Source organism: Lepisosteus platostomus, chromosome 7, assembly GCF_059453375.1.
Source record: "Lepisosteus platostomus isolate fLepPlt1 chromosome 7, fLepPlt1.hap1, whole genome shotgun sequence".
NCBI lineage: Eukaryota > Metazoa > Chordata > Actinopteri > Semionotiformes > Lepisosteidae > Lepisosteus > Lepisosteus platostomus.
Genome location: NC_142617.1, coordinates 57,835,720 through 57,854,312, shown reverse-complemented (window position 1 = coordinate 57,854,312; position 18,593 = coordinate 57,835,720). Strand labels below are relative to the sequence as shown.

Here is an 18,593-nt window from a genome sequence, read left to right as displayed (position 1 = left end):
ATATTGTTTTATCTTGTTTTTTATAACCTTAAATTACACATTCATGCAGCATTCGCAGTTCTCTGCCCCAATCATAAGAGAATGCTTCACCCTGACCGAAAGACTGTACAGAGAGGAGCAGGAGGAGCCGTAGCACAGAGACTACTGTAGGCTCCAGACGCACTTGGCCAGCTTGTCCAGGGTCTGCTGTGTGTCTCTGGTCCTCCTGTCCTGGGGGCCGTACAGCAGGCTCTGGACCTCCAGACACTGGGGGAGACACAGAAAGACAGCCTCACGAGACTCGAGGAACAAGATCAAATCAAATCAAAGTTTATTTATCAAATGCACAACAATACAGCGTGCAGCAGTAGTTGCTGGCACTGAAATGTCTTTTCTGCGAGCTCACAAAAATCACAAAATCGAGGTTACGAAAATAAGGTTACTGTAATAGAAATTGAATAAAACTCAATATGAGTAGAGCTGCTATGTGTCCATAGTGTATGCAATATATACAAGTAGTGCAGTATGCTGAATACAATGAAAACTTAATGTCCATGTAGCCATGCGCTATAATCCACAGCACTTGAAAGACTGAGAGCCCTGTGTCCACACAGCTCCTTCGGCTGCCTGCCTCTGGCTACTGCGTCTCTAGAGAAGAGGCAAGGGAGCTCATTTCTCATTGGGTCGACCTTTTTGGTATGTTTCCTTATGCATGATTACAGAGAGCAGCTGTATTTACACTGCAGCTCCGGTACATATGGAGCCCTTTCACATTCAAACCCCCAGCCTCCACTTTGAGAAGATGTGCTTGCCCCAGAGCAGCAGTGCCTGCTGGTTTGGTCTAGGATGTCACGCAGGTCTGAAAGCAGAAGGCTAATACTGTAGTTCCTGTATAAATACAGGATTACCTATAGCTACTGGAGAATGGAGATTTTTAATACATTGGCACTGAATACATGATGGGATATATTGGCATCTTAATGGAATTCTATATGTTCATAAAACATAATCTGTGCATTTTATTTATTTAAATTGAATAGCCTGAAAGAGCTATTGCTAATCATCACATCTCACCACTAGCTCTGCAAGAATCGCCAACAGCACCTCGGTGTGCATCTCAGCTGCTGAATTCGTCCAGACAGTTAGAGCGTATGTGTCTTGCTTGAAGAAAACCCAGACTGCCTTTAGAAATCACATGTACTCTGTTTCCAGAAGGGCCAGGCAAAGACGTTTACTGTACAGAGTAACAAAGGACTGCCTGTTTCTTTTAACAATCAGGGGAAATTACAGCATAACACCAGACTTCTAGACCAAGGAAAACTTGTATTCAGAATGTTCCACTTCTGCTGAAGGAAAGAATAAGCGCCTGGAAAATAAATGGGCTTGGCTATTGGTTCATCAGGGTCTGAGAGCTGCCAAGCCTGATGTAATGGAAAGCGGTTTCAAACTGAAAAGCAATACACATTTTTCACCACTTTCAGGCCACACTTTGGTGCACAGAAGGCCTAAGTGCCACACCTCCCCAGGATAAAATACTCATACGATAAAAACAGGCCCTACTCTTTTCCCTCCCCCCGTTGCGCTCTATCACAGCTCACAAACCTTAGCCATAATTACTCGGGAGTCAGTCCAGGTTTCTAAACTGAAGCACAGCTGTTGCCGTGATTACAAGTCACAGAACACGATACCAGCGCTTACCGTTATCTGTCAGGGGCACATTGCGAAGAATATTGACCTCCGGTAATGCCAAGAGGGTGAGCTGTGATTCAGAGTGGAATGACTGGAGCCCCTGCGCTTGGATACAATAACAAGGCAACATAGCAACGAGCCTCGCTCTCCCTCGGCCAGGTCGGCAGGAGTATCCAGGAATTCCCCATCAATGCCACTGTTAAAGCCCACCCTTTTCAAATTTAGAACACATTTAGGAGAACAGAGGAACTTTCTTATGGCCGTTTCTCATGCTAAGAAATTCTCCTTTTCCTATTGCACAGGCTAAAACTCCTTGCTGTAGCATGTAAGCCCAGCAGTGCCTTTCCTGGGAGGACAGGCACCAAGTCCCCACAAGTTGCCTACATTAAGAGATTTAGGCTCCTATACTTCAGACTGCGCGGGGGCTGGTAAATGAAACAGTGCTGCTCCCGTCCTGAGAGATGTGGTAACATGTAAAATTCATCTTCTACTACCAAGTTAGCATGACTAGCTCATGAACGCTGATTCTGTTTTTAAGGGATTCCTAGTCATCTGTGAATTCTTACACATTTTAAAATAACAAATCAGTAAACACTGGAAAAAATGTAAGACAATTCATTAAGAGCAAGAAAACATTCCTCTTCTATTTTTTCTTCATATGGAAACTATAGGGTTTGTTTGTGAAAACTTTCCTTACTCATTAATGTTGGACATTTTGGATCTGTACTAGAGGTGAGAACTTTTCTGTGCATCTCAGGTACCTAATGATTAAGGTACTGTCTATTCTCAGAATATAGTCTGAAGCAGATGACACTAAATACTTTTAACAAGTCAGAGATCTCAGTCCTACTCAGAACATTCCTGGCCGGCTGAAGCCCAGACTCCACACCGTGAGTGACAGAACCTTCCTTCTCTTTCCATCTGATCAGTGGGGGTGAAGTGCAATGAGGAGCTGCCTCTTCCTCCTTATTCTATCACCAGATGAAAACAAAACAAACCTGGCTAATGGCAGCTGATGTCATTCAGTATTATATCATAGGGAAATAAAGCTATATTTTTGTGTGGCAATCTGCTACATGATACATGAATGCCCATTATAGCAGAACAAGTCACCAACAGATCTGCAAATACAGTAATGCTTTCCAAAGCACCGATTTATCTTTAGTCCAGTGAGATTCAATGATGAAAAGAAACAGTGCTGATTATTTAAGCATACCTATGCATGCTGTGCATTCTTAAATGTGCAGCTTTCAATAATCCTTCCTACAATTCTTCACAGCTGCAGTACAGAAATGTGGTCCTTGTTTCTTGGTGATACATTTTATTTCATTAAATACTCAGATCCTCTTTGTCTTCAAGGATGTTGCCACAACCCATTTCCCTATGATTAATACTTAATCCGATAAACCAGATCAAATTAAGCAAATTTAATTACCAACCTAGAGGAACAGAAACAGTTCTACTTGGGGTAAGAAACTCGATGACTTTATTCTATAAGTCTTTCTAACAAACAGCTGTCCATACAAAGATAACAAGACTTATTCTTAAAAATGGCATTATGAAAGGGCTGTGACTGCACACACTCCAACAGGTATCTAGGTATCTGTTGACAGGACATAGGTGCGTGCAGTTCTTGACACCAGGAAACTAATCAGCATGGTTAATGTTGGATTTCATATTATTGACAGTACTCAAGAGCAGGTAAGTGTAAGCAAGACGGAAGAAGCCCACAGTGTTATTGTGTGGTATTTGACAAACTCTTAAATAGCTCCTGAGCCAGGGATCTGGTAAAGTCAGCATCATAAATCAGTGAGCACAGAGGCCCAACACCAGGGTCTGAATTCCTGCCGCCACCTCCTGAACACATAACAACTCCTCTCAGCGAGACTGCTCTGCGTCCACTCTGTCTCCATTTTATACACACTACACATTCCATCTTCCTGACGACTGCAAGCGACACGCTCGTTCGAAATATCTTCAAGAAAAATAAGCGTCCCCGGATAGGGGATTTACACTATAAAGATCATCAGCTGAAGCTCCTTGTCGGAGCACAGGAAGGTAAGAGTCCAGAGACACACAAACACCATTATACCAAACACCAACAACCAACAGCATGTTTCATTCTAACACATGGGGTGTGTTATTTATTCTGTTATTGATTTACTTTTACCTGCAGTAAAAGTGCTTAAAGAACACCCTTTGCCATCTGTGCACTTCGACTAAGAAATAACTGTTTTTTTTATTGGCAACAGTGATTTTTAAATGCCCTTCCCAGCAGCCTTGTTTTGCCGGTGATCTCCATCGCCGTGACCCCTAAGCTAGCACAGAAGAACCGGGGAGAACGAACACCGTTGCTCAGAACCACAATGGACTTCGTCCGCAGACGAAGCCAGGCGACCCGGAATGGCCAGGTGTGGCTCTCTCGGGTAACCCCAGCTCCCAGACCCCCGGTGAGCCCCAGGCGTCCCAGCCCGTGCGGACTGCTGACCGGGGAACCCCAGCTGCAGGGGTTAACCCAGACGCCAGCCCTCCCTCCTCGAACCGCAAGGCCCAAGTCACGCTCCCGGCAGGAGCTTCAGCTGTTCTTGCGCTGAGGGGCCTGGATTCACACAGCCCCCGCAGAGTTAATCAGTGCTTTAAACAGGCATCAGAACCCACCGACCGTCTTCAGCTGATCTTGTCCAGGACTTGTTGTGGCTCCTCATCACTTCCGTGCCCCCCCACCCTGTGCTTCGTGTGGCGTGCTACTTCACAGCCGGCCCAGCGCCTATTCCTTTGCTTTAAGTAATGTGCCTTTGTCAGGCCGCGTGTGTGACTCCTACCTTCTTCAGCGTTCTGTAAGCTCTTCTGATCTGCCCCTGGGAGACCTCAGCCTCCCCGAGCAGCCAGTACGTCTCTGCCACCTCTGCACTCAGGTGCCCAAAGGTGCTCTCTTTCAGGGGCAGCGATTCCTTCAACATCTTAACCGCACTCTGGAACACAGCAAAAAGTGAAACATGCATCAATCTTATCACAGGACAAGTCTCAGAGCTGAGCTACCAGCCCCACTGAGAAACAATTTCGAGCCACAGATGAACTCTAAGAAAGCCTCCAGGGTGGCTCAGGTGGGAACAAGGGCGATCTGGGACAGTCCCAGTGGTTGTTGTACTGGTAGGGACTGCTGGATCTCCTTCAAAGCTGTCCCGCAGAGTCTCACACAGAAGCGCAGCTGCTGGCGACAGGACTAGGACGCGTCAGGCCGCGAGTTCTGACCTCTCGTTGCCCAGAGATGAGTAGAAAGTGGCAGTAGTCGTCCTGCGCTGAGAGGAGGAGGGAATGCTCAGGTCCCAGGGTCCTCCGATAGCTGCTCAGACTCTGCTCAAAGAAGCGCACCGCACTGTCTGCAGGGAGGCCAAGGAACAAGAGGAGAAAGTGGCAGTTGAGGCACGTTAAGGATACCGGTTATCCTTTCAGTTTATGGGACCTCTATATATTTAAATTAGTATCAACTGCTCTAGTTTCTAGGCAGTACAATCAGTTACTGTTCTTGTACACAAAGCTGGTGGTTTTCTCATAATACGGCACTTATTATTTGCACAATCCTAAATTTGCTCACCCAAACTCATGAGGTAAAACTTTCAAAGATCACCGCAGGTCTTCCAGATCACTGGGAAGATCTGGATTCTGTCTAGGAAGAATGCCCTCAGGTATCTAACAAACATGTTCCCCCTGAAACACTTTCCATTGATTATTTTACAATATCATTAATTTACTGTATTATTTTCTGCACCACTAGTCAGTTAATAAACTTTACTATGTCTTTATGATTTAAAGTCAAAATGTTTCAATTCACTTTGTGTCCTGACTGGCAGAAAAGCATTTCCTGGACTCTGATATGGTCTTCAAAGTCCACAATTTAATATTTTAAATGAGTGCAAAAACCTTGCAAACTTCATCTGCTTCCCCCTCTCCGGAAATTCGACACCCTGCAACACAACAGCGTGTGCAGTAGCAGATCTGTGGTCCGAATTTCGGGCTGTGCTTTTAAGGGGGCGATCAAAGTGTGTGTTAACACACTGGGGCCCGAGAAGTCCAGCTGGAAAGGACATGTTGCATTCCTTCCCTGATTAAACACGGCCAATCCGCTCCGCAGAACCAGTCCCTGCGTTGGCGTGGGAAGGCTCACCGCTGTGCTCGCTCTCCCCAGTCCTGGAGTAAGCCAAAGCCAAGCTGTGAGCAGCACCAGCCTCTTCCACGCTCCCCGGACACACACTCAGAGACATGGAATGAGCCTGCGAAAGAGTCCCACAAGACACGGCCAGTGAGGCACCACGAGGAGCCCATTAACAGAAAACAAACACTGCAGAAGCAGCTGGGCTTCCTAGTTCACTTACAGTCCTGCTGAATCCATTGGTGTCTCCTAAAGTTGTTCCTTATATTTTTCCCCCCTAAAGCAGGAGAACACCCACAGTAGCTAAGACATCCTTCTAAACTCCCGAAGAATATGCAATAACCCATTCTGCAAAACAGTCAACTTCCCGTGCACTCTTACAAAATAAAAGGACGTTTCGTTTCGATTTTTGGAACACACCATCTGCCATGTGACTCTGCAAGATCACTGCAGGCTCTTCTGATTAGGAATTTCCTGGTTTAATCTTGCTATTTGTGGTCAGTGTTTTAGCAATATAATCGTCAGATGTTTCTAACATGGATAAGCTTAAATTAACAAGTACTGCAGGAGTGTCCAGTCCTGGTGCTGGAGGGCCAGTGTGTCTGCAAGTCTTCATTCCAGTTCAGCTCATTATTACCTTAAAAGGACCAGTTATCAGCTTCTCTCAGCTCCTTAGGTGCTGCTGCTTTAAAGAGACCCCCCCCAGGACCAGGACTGAACATCCCTGACATACAGTACTTCATGTGACACGTTATTCTCCTTAAAGACAAGCTATGACATCACTAAAGGTCAAACCAGGGGGGTCAGTCTCTATTAGTGGAGTATACATTCAACATCAAGAGTGGGCCAACAACTGACGGGTGACATTTAAAACTGATGGGAAACAGAGAAAGGAATCTAGAGCTGCAATGGACAGACCCTCATTCTGCCATGAGATCAGATGCACTGGAAGGGTCTTAATCGGCCCGGCTGCAGCAGATGTTTTAATAACTGAAGATTTCTCTAAATGCCGACTGGACCGGAAGGCAGCAAGGCCGCCAGACCCGGGGAGCAGGCAATTACAGCGCAGGTGCTATGCCAATATCTTGCCTGCAGGAGGTGCTGTATGGCTCCATCCACGTTCCCTCCCGCCTGCTCGATGGCCGCCATCTCCCTGTAGACTGAGCACGCCTCCCAGCTGGCCTCCCTCCCCGTTGCCTGCAGCACCCGCAGCGCCCGCTGACACTGGCAGAGCGCTGCCGCCGGCTGCCCTTGCTTCCGCTGCAGCCTGCGGGCACAGACAGGAGAGCACTTCGCTGCAGCCAGCGGGCACAGACAGGAGAGCACCTCACTGCAGCCTGCGGGCACAGACAGGAGAGCACTTCGCTGCAGCCTGCGGGCACAGACAGGAGAGCACCTCGCCGCTGCAGCCTGCGGGCACAGACAGGAGAGCACCTCGCTGCAGCCAGCGGGCACGGACAGGAGAGCACCTCGCTGCAGCCAGCGGGCACAGACAGGAGAGCACCTCGCTGCAGCCAGCGGGCACAGACAGGAGAGCACCTCGCTGCAGCCTGTGGGCACAGACAGGAGAGCACCTCCCTGCAGCCTGCGGGCACAGACAGGAGAGCACCTCGCTGCAGCCTGCGGGCACAGACAGGAGAGCACCTCGCTGCAGCCTGCGGGCACAGACAGGAGAGCACCTCCCTGAAGCCTGCGGGCACAGACAGGAGAGCACCTCGCCCCTGCAGCCTGCGGGCACAGACAGGAGAGCACCTCGCCCCTGCAGCCTGCGGGCACAGACAGGAGAGCACCTCGCTGCAGCCTGCGGGCACAGACAGGAGAGCACTTCACTGCAGCCTGCGGGCACAGACAGGAGAGCACCTCCCTGCAGCCTGCGGGCACAGACAGGAGAGCACCTCGCTGCAGCCAGCGGGCACAGACAGGAGAGCACCTCGCTGCAGCCTGTGGGCACAGACAGGAGAGCACCTCCCTGCAGCCTGCGGGCACAGACAGGAGAGCACCTCGCTGCAGCCTGTGGGCACAGACAGGAGAGCACCTCGCTGCAGCCTGCGGGCACAGACAGGAGAGCACCTCCCTGCAGCCTGCGGGCACAGACAGGAGAGCACCTCCCTGCAGCCTGCGGGCACAGACAGGAGAGCACCTCGCTGCAGCCTGCGGGCACAGACAGGAGAGCACCTCGCTGCAGCCTGCGGGCGCAGACAGGAGAGCACCTCGCCCCTGCAGCCTGCGGGCACAGACAGGAGAGCACCTCGCTGCAGCCTGCGGGCACAGACAGGAGAGCACCTCCCTGCAGCCTGCGGGCACAGACAGGAGAGCACCTCGCTGCAGCCTGCGGGAACAGACAGGAGAGCACCTCGCTGCAGCCTGTGGGCACAGACAGGAGAGCACTTCGCTGCAGCCTGTGGGCACAGACAGGAGAGCACCTCGCCCCTGCAGCCTGCGGGCACAGACAGGAGAGCACCTCGCTGCAGCCTGTGGGCACAGACAGGAGAGCACCTCGCCCCTGCAGCCTGTGGGCACAGACAGGAGAGCACCTCACTGCAGCCTGAGGGCACAGACAGGAGAGCACCTCGCTGCAGCCTGCGGGCACAGACAGGAGAGCACCTCGCTGCAGCCTGCGGGCACAGACAGGAGAGCACCTCGCTGCAGCCTGCGGGCACAGACAGGAGAGCACCTCGCCCCTGCAGCCTGCGGGCACAGACAGGAGAGCACCTCGCCCCTGCAGCCTGCGGGCACAGACAGGAGAGCACCTCACTGCAGCCTGCGGGCACAGACAGGAGAGCACCTCGCTGCAGCCTGCGGGCACAGACAGGAGAGCACCTCGCTGCAGCCTGCGGGCACAGACAGGAGAGCACCTCGCTGCAGCCTGCGGGCACAGACAGGAGAGCACCTCGCTGCAGGCTGCGGGCACAGACAGGAGAGCACCTCGCCAGCTATGCCTGCTGGGTGCCTGCTCCAGGCCGCAGGGCACCGCTCTCCTCAGACAGCAGAGTCCGTTCTTGCGTCGGGGTTAAGAGTGTATGTGAGTCCCTACTGACCTTTTAAGACTACCTGAAGGGTAACCTATACCTATAGGTATATAGGTTATACATAACCTATACCTCCACATACCTACTTGAACTAAAACACAGAACTGTTTATTTGGCTGACAGCTTTGCACCAAGTAACATACAGTTAATTGCGTTACACAGGATCATCAATAACGCCAAAACAGTTAGTAAAGTGGTACCTCGCAACCTTCGCTCCTCTAATTCTGGTCTCCTATCTGTCCACCAAGCCCGTCTACACTCTATGGGTGACAGGGTCTTCCCCTGTGATGCCCCTAAGCTCTGGAACTCTCTCTCCAAGCATATCAGAGAGTCACCTTCTCTAAACTCCTTCAAATCCAGACTCAAAACCTTCTTCTTTAGAAGAGCCTTTACTTAACTGGTTCTGTTCTTTACCCCTCTGCTTCTACTGTACTTAGGACTACCTTCTACTGTCTCCTCTGTGTATTCTCATCGTGCATATCTTTTTTTTGGTGTTGCGTATTTTTTTTTGTCGCTGTTGTCATTTTGTAAGGTGTTTTGAGAAGCCACCTTTAAAGGCGCTATATAAAATAAAGTTTATATATCTCCTGTCTGTGCTCCTGTCTATAAGAAAGACTGTGGAATAAGAAAAAGTGGAACAAGCATGAGAGACGACCAGTGGTTAAAATGACCTGACAAAGAGATGTTCTTCCTGCTGTTCCAAAGCAGCTCCTTTGTGGGGATGGCTTTATTAGGGTTGAACATTTTTCAAGGCCTGAACGAGAGAGTTCTGACCTTCGAAGAATTTAGCCAGCGAAGAGCGTTTCACAGGCAAGCTCTGCCCATTTCCACTGAGCGCAGCACACACCAGACGCTGGCGCAGCCTGGACAAAAGGCCAGCATGCCTTTGTTGTCTGCGCTGCTACTTGTCTCCAGGTGACAGCAGAGGCCCAGAAAATGCAGGCTGACATCATCCTGGCAAACTCAATACAAGCTCATTTATCCACATTCTAAGTACAGCCTGGCCTCATCGCAGAGGGATTCATATCTCTTAATGGATTTTCAATTGAATTTTGGTGTCAGAGACACATGGCCGCACTAACCCTCCAGGTCCAGCTTCCTGTGCACAGAGAGCTCTGCAGATCTATCAGGGCTTATTCATGCATTTTCTGGGTTATTCAAATCTGTAAATAACAAGATCTGTAACACTGCTGTGGTTGTGAAGGGCCACAGGGAAAGGATTCTGGTCGCACACTAGGAAGATTGTGGGGGCAATTATTCAGTCCACATGTTCTGACTTTTTCAGCAAGTTAAAATAGGTTTATTCCATGCTGAAAAAAAGAAGAAAGAGAACACAACGCTTCGGCCGTGGAGCCTTCTTCAGGTGTCAGAAGGCTCCACGGCCGAAACGTTGTGTTCTCTTTCTTCTTTTTTTCAGCATGGAATAAACCTATTACTTGTTCCTTTGCTGACGCAGCTACCCACCTGAACTATATGATGAATATACTCCCTTCACATCAACTAACAAGAATTAGCACATGCTGGTAGGGAGGTTGCCTGCAGTAGGACAGCCACTCCGTATGTTTAATTCTGAATATCCCAATATAAACTCCAGCTCAGTGAGCTACTTAAGCATCTCAAGGATCTACAGTACCTAACCTTTGTCACAAAGATCATGCCCTGCCCTTTTAAGCAAATTTAAGGGGGCTGTTTTATTTCAGACTTTGCAATTTGAAGTGTTTCTTTAGGCAGGAGATGAGGTTGCTGTTTGGGATTGTGGTCATCTCATCTGTGGCCCCCCCTCCCCCCAGCTGTTCTATCAGGATTTGGCAGAAGTTCTTCAGTAATGACTTTTTAGTGTACCCAGGAGGAGAAGGTAAGGTGCTATTACAGTACATGTGAATAACGAAGTGATGGAATACAAATGGACTCTTTATCAGCTTCCTTTCTGTTGAAGTCAGATTATCCAAAACAATTTTTTATGGCATCCTGAAAAGCACCTCTTCCCTCACGCTGTACACAGAATCATTAATCCCAGCGCCTGCTGTGCCCTCCCTGGCCTTGTATGGCAGCTGTGCACACACTCTGGCACAGGCTGCCAAGAATGCAGGTTGCCAGCACAAATAATGTCAGGCTGGGGAGCTCTGACTTTCACCAGCACGTACTGCAGACCTGGGCACAATGTCCTCCTGTCCGACAGCATACTCCAGCGAGCAAGTACACCTCAGCAACCCTCCCTTGTAAGAAAATTCCTGAGCTTTCCTTTGGGCTTTTCTTCTTCGTTTCAAAGAATGCTGCACAGTTATGCCTGGCTCATCTTTAAAGAGATTATTTTCCATCGCTCCCAGCGAGAAAATAACACCATAGCCCGTCTTATTTACTCCAATTAGTAACTGATAACAGATACTGACAATCAGTGAACCCGATTTAAGCGTCCAAAATCCTAATGGCCCTGACACAGCCAACACCTTGAACTTCTTCACCACCTCCACTTCAACACAAACCATGGGGAAGTGGAAACTACAGCAATGTGTATTAAAACCAAGATTAGGAAGCACTTCTTTTGACAAAGGGTTGCGGAAGTCTAGAAGAAGCTACATCCATACCCTGGCTTCTTTCAAAAAACTGACTGATGAGATCCTTGGATGAGATCCTAAGATCAGCTACCAAATGCTCTACGTGGGCCAAATGCGGCTTCTTGTCTGTAGAGTATCACAGGTTCTTATATAAGTCTAACTCAGAGTTGGATGATTTTGTATGATTCACAAATTGTGGGCCAAGCTGACATCTGTGCTTCTGCTGACACTGTCTGACTCGACAGTTACTAGACCCTAGTCATGCAGTATCTTAATACTTCTTAATCTTGTTAACTGCTCTGCAGTTTGCTCCTGCTGGAGTCATGGAAGAGTTAAAATGATGGCAACCAGCTGACCTGAAAGAGCAGTGCTCTCGTTTCATTGTTCCTGCTCTGGCCTGTATCCTTACAATGAAATCATGGGTCTACCACTGAAGCCCAGGGCTTAATATTCTCAACTGGAGCCAAGTGCTACTCATCCTGCAACAAAGAAAACAGATTTAGTCATCTTTCGCTCCAGCACAAGTCTGCAAATTTTTAAAAGTTCTTTTACCAAAAGAATAAACAACACTGCCTGGTTGTAAACAGATGGCCATTCATTGTCCAGATCAGTTTGGCTTCTGCCAACATAACTAGAATTTAAACATGCAGTGGAATAGCACGGATATGCACTCTGTATAGCGTCTGGACATGTGCTGATCTAAATTCTGTATTCAGTATCCACACACAGTACACTCTATGACTACTGTATATTATACAGACTGTATTTGAAAAAGTAAATATATCTATAGTGCCAAAACTATTGTTTTTCCTTTCAGAGCCAACTGCTGTGGATCCAGTTTCAGTGAAGGACTGCATGTACAAGGCGTCTTGACTTCAGGCCTGTCCTGGGGTTTGAAGGGGCCCAGGTGGGCCTAAGCAGAATTATAAGACTGCCAGACAGGACACAGTACTGCCAGACGTGAAGGCAGCAAACCTACATTTCACATAAAAATGACTGAGAAACTCCATATCTGCCATGTTTAAAAGGTTCAATCTTTGAAAAGCATGGCAGAGTTCCTGAGAGGCTCAACTGATAAAGGCACTCGCGTCGAGCACAGGGCGTGCTCTCTGACCCAGAGCGAGTCCGTCTGAGCCCAGCTGTGACCAGAAGGAGCAGGACAGCGGGGTCTGGGACTGGGAACGGCTGGCGAAACCACAAACCCCAGGACTGTGCAGGTGCTTGAGGGGTCGAGCTCGTGGCGGAGAGAGACATTTCTCTCCTGCACGATCTGGAGCTGCTGACCTTCGTCCTTCTGCCCATCTGGCCACAGGGGTTCCCTTCACTCGAGATCCGAAGATGCGAGCGCACAACGAAAGAATCGTCTGATCTTAAACAGAAAAGGCTGAGATTTCGACCGATGTTTCGTTCTTCTTTGAACCGACCTGCCTTGAAATATCAGAAAATATAACGCTTTTAAAACGCTTGCAACAGCTTTGACTCCTGGGTGCACTGAGGAGGCGCAGTGTGAGCAAACTCAAGACCGCATGTCAGCGGAATATCTGAAGCAGCACTGTGCAGCGCTGCATTCTGACAATCAGCAGACAGACAACCTTTCATTTTTAATGATCTGCCTTCTTCCTCCCAGAGGCTCAACGCTCTCCTGTCTCTCAGGCCGCGGCCTTCCTTCTCTGCATAGGATCACATCAAGGAAAATCCAGCCGCATGTGCTTTCAAGGGTTCCAAAGGAGTAGGCGTTTGTATGGAGAGCTAAAGAGTAATTATCCTGCTTTCTCAAAGCTCTGAAAGCCCTGCAGCCTGACAGCCAGTCCCCGGTCCAAGAGAGCCCTCACAAGAAATCAAAGGCCCTCAGTCTTCTGCAATTAAACTGCTTCAGAGTAATAGTGTAAAAAAAATTGGCAACAAAATTCATATAGATCCCTGCTGTTTTAAAGCTGTCATTGTAACATTTTAACATTCCGAAAATCTTCAGTAATGGAACACAGAGGCCAGTTTGAAGAGAAAAGCGGTTCTGCAGCACTGAACCTGAGCAACTGCAGAACCAAAAAGCATTGGGACTTGACATTCGCTGCAAATCGGACACCAACTGCAACAGAAAAAGACTTTCCTAATGAGCAAATTCTGCTTCCCCTCGTTATAAAAGAAAATGTAACTACTGTATTTCAAGGAGCAAACCTACTGTACCACAGCTAGAATATACGGGTAGAAAGGGGAAATCATTTTCCTTTTTCAAGCAGTTCTGGGGAAATCAATTGCAAGAGTATTAAGAATGAAAAAAACATTTGGCCATAATATTACTATTGCTCATAGTATGAGAGAGTACATATTAAGTGTTGCATTTATACAGCACTTTAGATTTTACACGTAGCAAGACCCCTAAACAGGTGGAGATTTGCTTTCAGCACCACAACAGATGAGCCTCATCAACAAGCGGAGGGGGAAAGATCACGCAGGTCAAACTTAACTGGAAAGACAAACTGACACCTTGTTCTTTCAAAGCTACAAATCAATCTCATGCAGTACGCACGCCTGTGGCACAGACGAGACAGCGCCATCATTCGCCCTGAAGAGTTTATCTTGACTTCTCTCACTTTTGGCTTCAATATCCATTTCTTTGTTCACTTTGAAGAGGAAAACTGTCACTTACACATACTGTAACTTAAAACCTGCAGGGGTGATTTTAAAAGCACTTTGATTTTATGCTGCAGCTAGTTTTACTGAAAGTACAGGTTTTAAGCTTTAAATCGAATGGATGACAAAGTATGTAAGAAAAATACTACTTTATTCTGTCTTAAAACAGGTTTAACCTGAACCTGGGCTTTCTGATAATGCACATATTCCTCAAACTGGTCTTGTGTATTGGAGCTCCCTCTCGTGGTTGACTTGAAGATTACACATTTTGTTTTTCAGTCAAAAAGTAAAAACATAGCGCCAAGTACTGTACTTACCATTGAATACTCATGACCTGCATACCGGCAAAATAATCATTACCTATTGGAGAGCTACAACCTAGTCAATGTCACAAATGTATGGGTTGAGTACTCATTGCTGGAAATTTGAAGAAAATTAATTATGCAGACAATGACTGTGAAAGTAGAGCTGTTTTTCAGCTTTGTGTGTCTAACTGGCAGTGAATGAGGCGATCTAGAACTCCTGGTTTCATTCCCCCTGAGCTTAGCCACCTAACCGAAGCCTCAACTGAGCTAACAAGTTTCCTGATTGGGATAGTTTCAAGTTGATTTTTTCTACTCCAAATTTAGAAATGTTATAATGCTTGTGAAATGCTTGTGCAATAGTTAAAGGGCGACCTCCAAACAGACCTGGTAAAGACCTGAAAACAGACAAACAGCTCAATGTAATCCCATCATTAAGGCAATTAAGAGATCAAACGTGTAACTGAGAGCTTGGCTAAATCTGAAATCAGCAGTTGTGTGCCCGTGCAGGACCTTGATTGATCTGATTTATCTACAAGATGTTTCAACTGTGGACAAGTGATTTGCACTGTAATGCAGTGTCACAATATATTTTGTATTCAAAACAATTGGCCTGTCATATATTACATGGATTGTTTTACCCATTTAACGCATGTAATGTTGACCTATAATTAAACACAGGAATACAGACCAGGGGTGACCGAGGCATGAATATGAAGCAGAAGAGAAATGAAAAAGGTGTGATCTTCATGCACAGTTAAGGTGAAAGAAACTACACTTGTCAACTAGAGATGAAGTGTGTTCATAAGTTTAACTGGCACTGGTGCCAGAAGCTGTGCGAGTCATTATCTTCACACCCTGAACATGATACAGCGCGAGTCAAAGGAAATAAATAGAACAGGAATGTCTTAATAAGTGCATCACACGACAGGGAATTGACAGCAATACCCAGAGAAGTTTCTGGTTTCAAAGCACTTCCAGTATCACAGCCAAGCAGAGCTCTTCTAACTTTTGATATTGAAAAGGGAGAGGTAAATACCATTCATAACCTTTAAAAGCATTGGAAACAGTTTCCTCTCGACAAGTCAATAAGCACACTGTCTCTCTGTGCCTTTTCAGTGTATGTACAGCATCCCCTACCTGACTGCGCTCATGGCCACATCAAACTGGACTCCCAGTGCGTCCTCTCCGCACACTCCTCCGAGCTGCTGCAGCTCCACCACGGCCCTGTCCGCCTTTTCCAGGCTCTGCTCGGCCTTCCTCAGGGTGGGGTCTGTCAAGGAAATCTCTGCCCCTTTCCCCCTTGCGCCAAAGACACCTTTCCTCCCTTTGACACTTTACAACTACTCCATTTTCCATGTCCTCCGCCTCTATAAGATCTGAAAATTCAGATGAAACAGTTTCACTCCCCTTCACACTTGAACAAACCCACACCAGCTCGCGTCGGTGCTGAAGAGACTAAACTCACATTAAACTTTCTGCTTACACCTGGATTTTCCTGTTTACAACTGTTTTTTGTGCAATATATGCTAGGGACTTGTGCAATATATTTTTATATTTATAATGTGCAATACAACTTTTTGTGTACTGTTCTGTTGTTTGTTTGTATATTCTGTACTGTGAGCAACTCTTTTTAGTTCACTTTGCACTGATTGTATTGACTGCATTGTATGTATTGTGTTGTTGCATTATTGTATCATTTCATTACACTGTGCTGTGTTGACTGTGCTAAGCTGCTGTTACACTGCAATGTCCCTCACGGCATCAGTAAAGTATCTATCTAAGAGGACAGCTCGAATTTCACCAACATTACAGTCTAGAAATGTCTTTTTTTAAGAAAAGAGTTTCCGTATCGCAAAGTGCTCCTTCTACAGAAAACAAAATTATTTTTTTGTGCTTTCTCTGAAGATTTATACTGTAGCTTCCCAATGATACCACATGAGCCAGTCTCTCCAGGTTTATAACCTTCACCTGCAGTGCCACCGCAGAGGTATTCTGGGAAAGGATATTTGCCCAGGCGCTGGGCAGCCTCTCCTTCCGTCTGGAAGATGATCACGAGACATCGCAGCGCATCTGCCCTCTCCTGCTTGCCTGCCAGCTCCAGAGTTGTGTTCACGGCAATGGCCTTGGCCTTTTCCATGTGTTCCTGGGCTTGCAACGCCAGCCCTGAGGCACAGAGAGTGGTGGGTAACCTGCAGGTGCAGAGCAGTGAAGGCGCACTCCTGATACGATACTACACTAACGAGCCCTGCCCGGGGAAAATGAGTAGCTTGGGTATTATGAATAAGACACAACACCAAGCACAAAACAGAGGCATCTTTAGCTCGCCCGTGTAGTTTCCGGTGTAGTTTCCGCTCACCTTTCAGCCGCAGGTAGCCCTGACCCAGCCTGGCATGCGCCTCTGCCAGTTTCCAGTGCGCATCCCCGTGCGCCAGTCTTGCCAGCGCCACGCACCGCACCAGCTCCTGAACGGCAGCGTCAGCCTGAGAAGAGACAGCGGCACCGACGCTCAGGGCACCGTTACCAGCGCACGAGCCGCAGTGTTCACTGTTCAAGCTGTAACGACTGTCACGAATCTACTCAACCTCCGCTAATCCCGAGAGGCAGAATCCCTGAATTCATTCCAGGTAAAGGATGGACTATTCCCCACCATGAAGCGGATGCCTGCGGTTCCTTCTAGCAGGTGTTTTCCTTGTCAAAAGTAAATAACGTTCAGGGGCATTCATCGGAGTCCTGAGCGCAGTCAGAAGTGCAGTGAGGAGAATCCGCACTGACTTATATCCAGTCACTGACCTCTGCTCATCATCTAGACTTCATTTTGATGCTCCAGGCCCAGGGGTCCCTATTACCTGTCCAGCTGCCACTGACCATAACAACGGCTGACTGCTGACAGGTGGGAGCTGCTGAACAAGCAGAGAGGAGCCCTCAGTCTTAAGCTTCTTGTCTCCCCCTTGAATGGTATGTTAATTTAGATGGAAAAAGCCCATTATTCACATTGTAAAAGCCATTCAGCCATTCACACAGTCTGCAGAAGAGGAGAGCTCCATGAGTTTTTCAGAGTTTCAGTAAGTGACCCAAAGACCTATCCAGTCACTGCTTGATAATGGCAATAGAGTTGTCCTCAGTGACACAGCTGGGTAGCTTGTTCTAGACTCCCACGAGCACTGTGTACAGCAAGGTCTTCTGTTCTCAGGCGTAATACAATTCTCCATATTCATATAATAATAATAATAATAATAATAATAATTGCTTACACTTATATAGCGCTTTTCTGGACACTCCACTCAAAGCGCTTTACAGGTAATGGGGATCCCCTCCACCACCCCCAGTGTGCAGCCCCACCAGTACTCTCCCCACACACCAGCTCTCAGTGGGGAGGAGAGCAGAGAGATGAAGCCAGTTCAGAGATGGGGGTTATTAGGAGGCCATGACTGGTAAAGGCCAGGGGGAAATTTGGCCAGGACCCTGGGGTTACACCCCTACTCTTCTCGAGAAACACTCTGGGATTTTTAATGAGTCAGGACCTCAGTTTTACGTCTCATCTGAAGGACAGCGCCTGTTTACAGTATCGTGTCTATACTAAGGCATTAGGACCCACATGGACCGCAGGGTGAGCGCCCCCTGCTGGCCCCACTAACACCTCTTCCAGTCCTCTAAAAGGAAAGTGTGGCTTCCTTTAAGAAAAACCTGGATGTGACTCTTGGATCAATTAGTTATTATCTATACTAACTACTGTATATCGGCTACATGGGCTCCTCTCATCTATGAACTTTGTTATATGCTTTAATACTAATTGAATACAAGTGCATGTTAGGTAAAACACGTCTTCTAACTCACCGTCCACCCCATCAGCCAACATGAGCCCAAAATCGGTCACTCTGAGCCGAGTAGCGCCCTCTGATGCACACTGAGCGTACTCTGCACGGTTCCCATTCCTACCGTGCATTCCTGCATCCCTGCGATTTCCAAATTAAAAAGCTCCCAAGCATAACGAGGGCTTCTCCCCGCACACCAACCCAGCTAACGTTTTCGCTTTTGCCGCTACTATTATCCCGCAACACGCCTTCCTTCTCAAACAGGGGTCTCGACTTCTATTCACAGCTCGTCTCAGCAATTCGCCGTGTCCTGAAGCACCACTTACACTTCTGTGCACTGTTTGTCCACCGCCGCATCCTCGGTAGGGAGGTGAAGGCTCATATTTCTTCAAGTTTCGTTCCTCGAAAACACGAAATGTATGCCTGGCTATCTGCCCGTTACG

General features: G+C 47.7%; 1 protein-coding gene across 1 annotated transcript in view; it reads right to left on the bottom strand.

Moving 5' to 3' along the window:
- Positions 1-18,593, bottom strand: part of ttc23 (tetratricopeptide repeat domain 23) — a gene marked incomplete at its 5' end in the record, with an annotated part of 20,322 nt that extends 1,729 nt beyond the window's left edge. The window contains 9 exons of the mRNA XM_088641855.1: positions 164-246; positions 4,491-4,640; positions 4,921-5,048; positions 5,834-5,939; positions 6,908-7,085; positions 15,476-15,601; positions 16,345-16,501; positions 16,695-16,818; positions 18,477-18,593. Coding sequence (XP_088497981.1) covers positions 164-246; positions 4,491-4,640; positions 4,921-5,048; positions 5,834-5,939; positions 6,908-7,085; positions 15,476-15,601; positions 16,345-16,501; positions 16,695-16,818; positions 18,477-18,593 — 1,169 coding nt within the window. The remainder of the gene's footprint in view (positions 1-163; positions 247-4,490; positions 4,641-4,920; positions 5,049-5,833; positions 5,940-6,907; positions 7,086-15,475; positions 15,602-16,344; positions 16,502-16,694; positions 16,819-18,476) is intronic.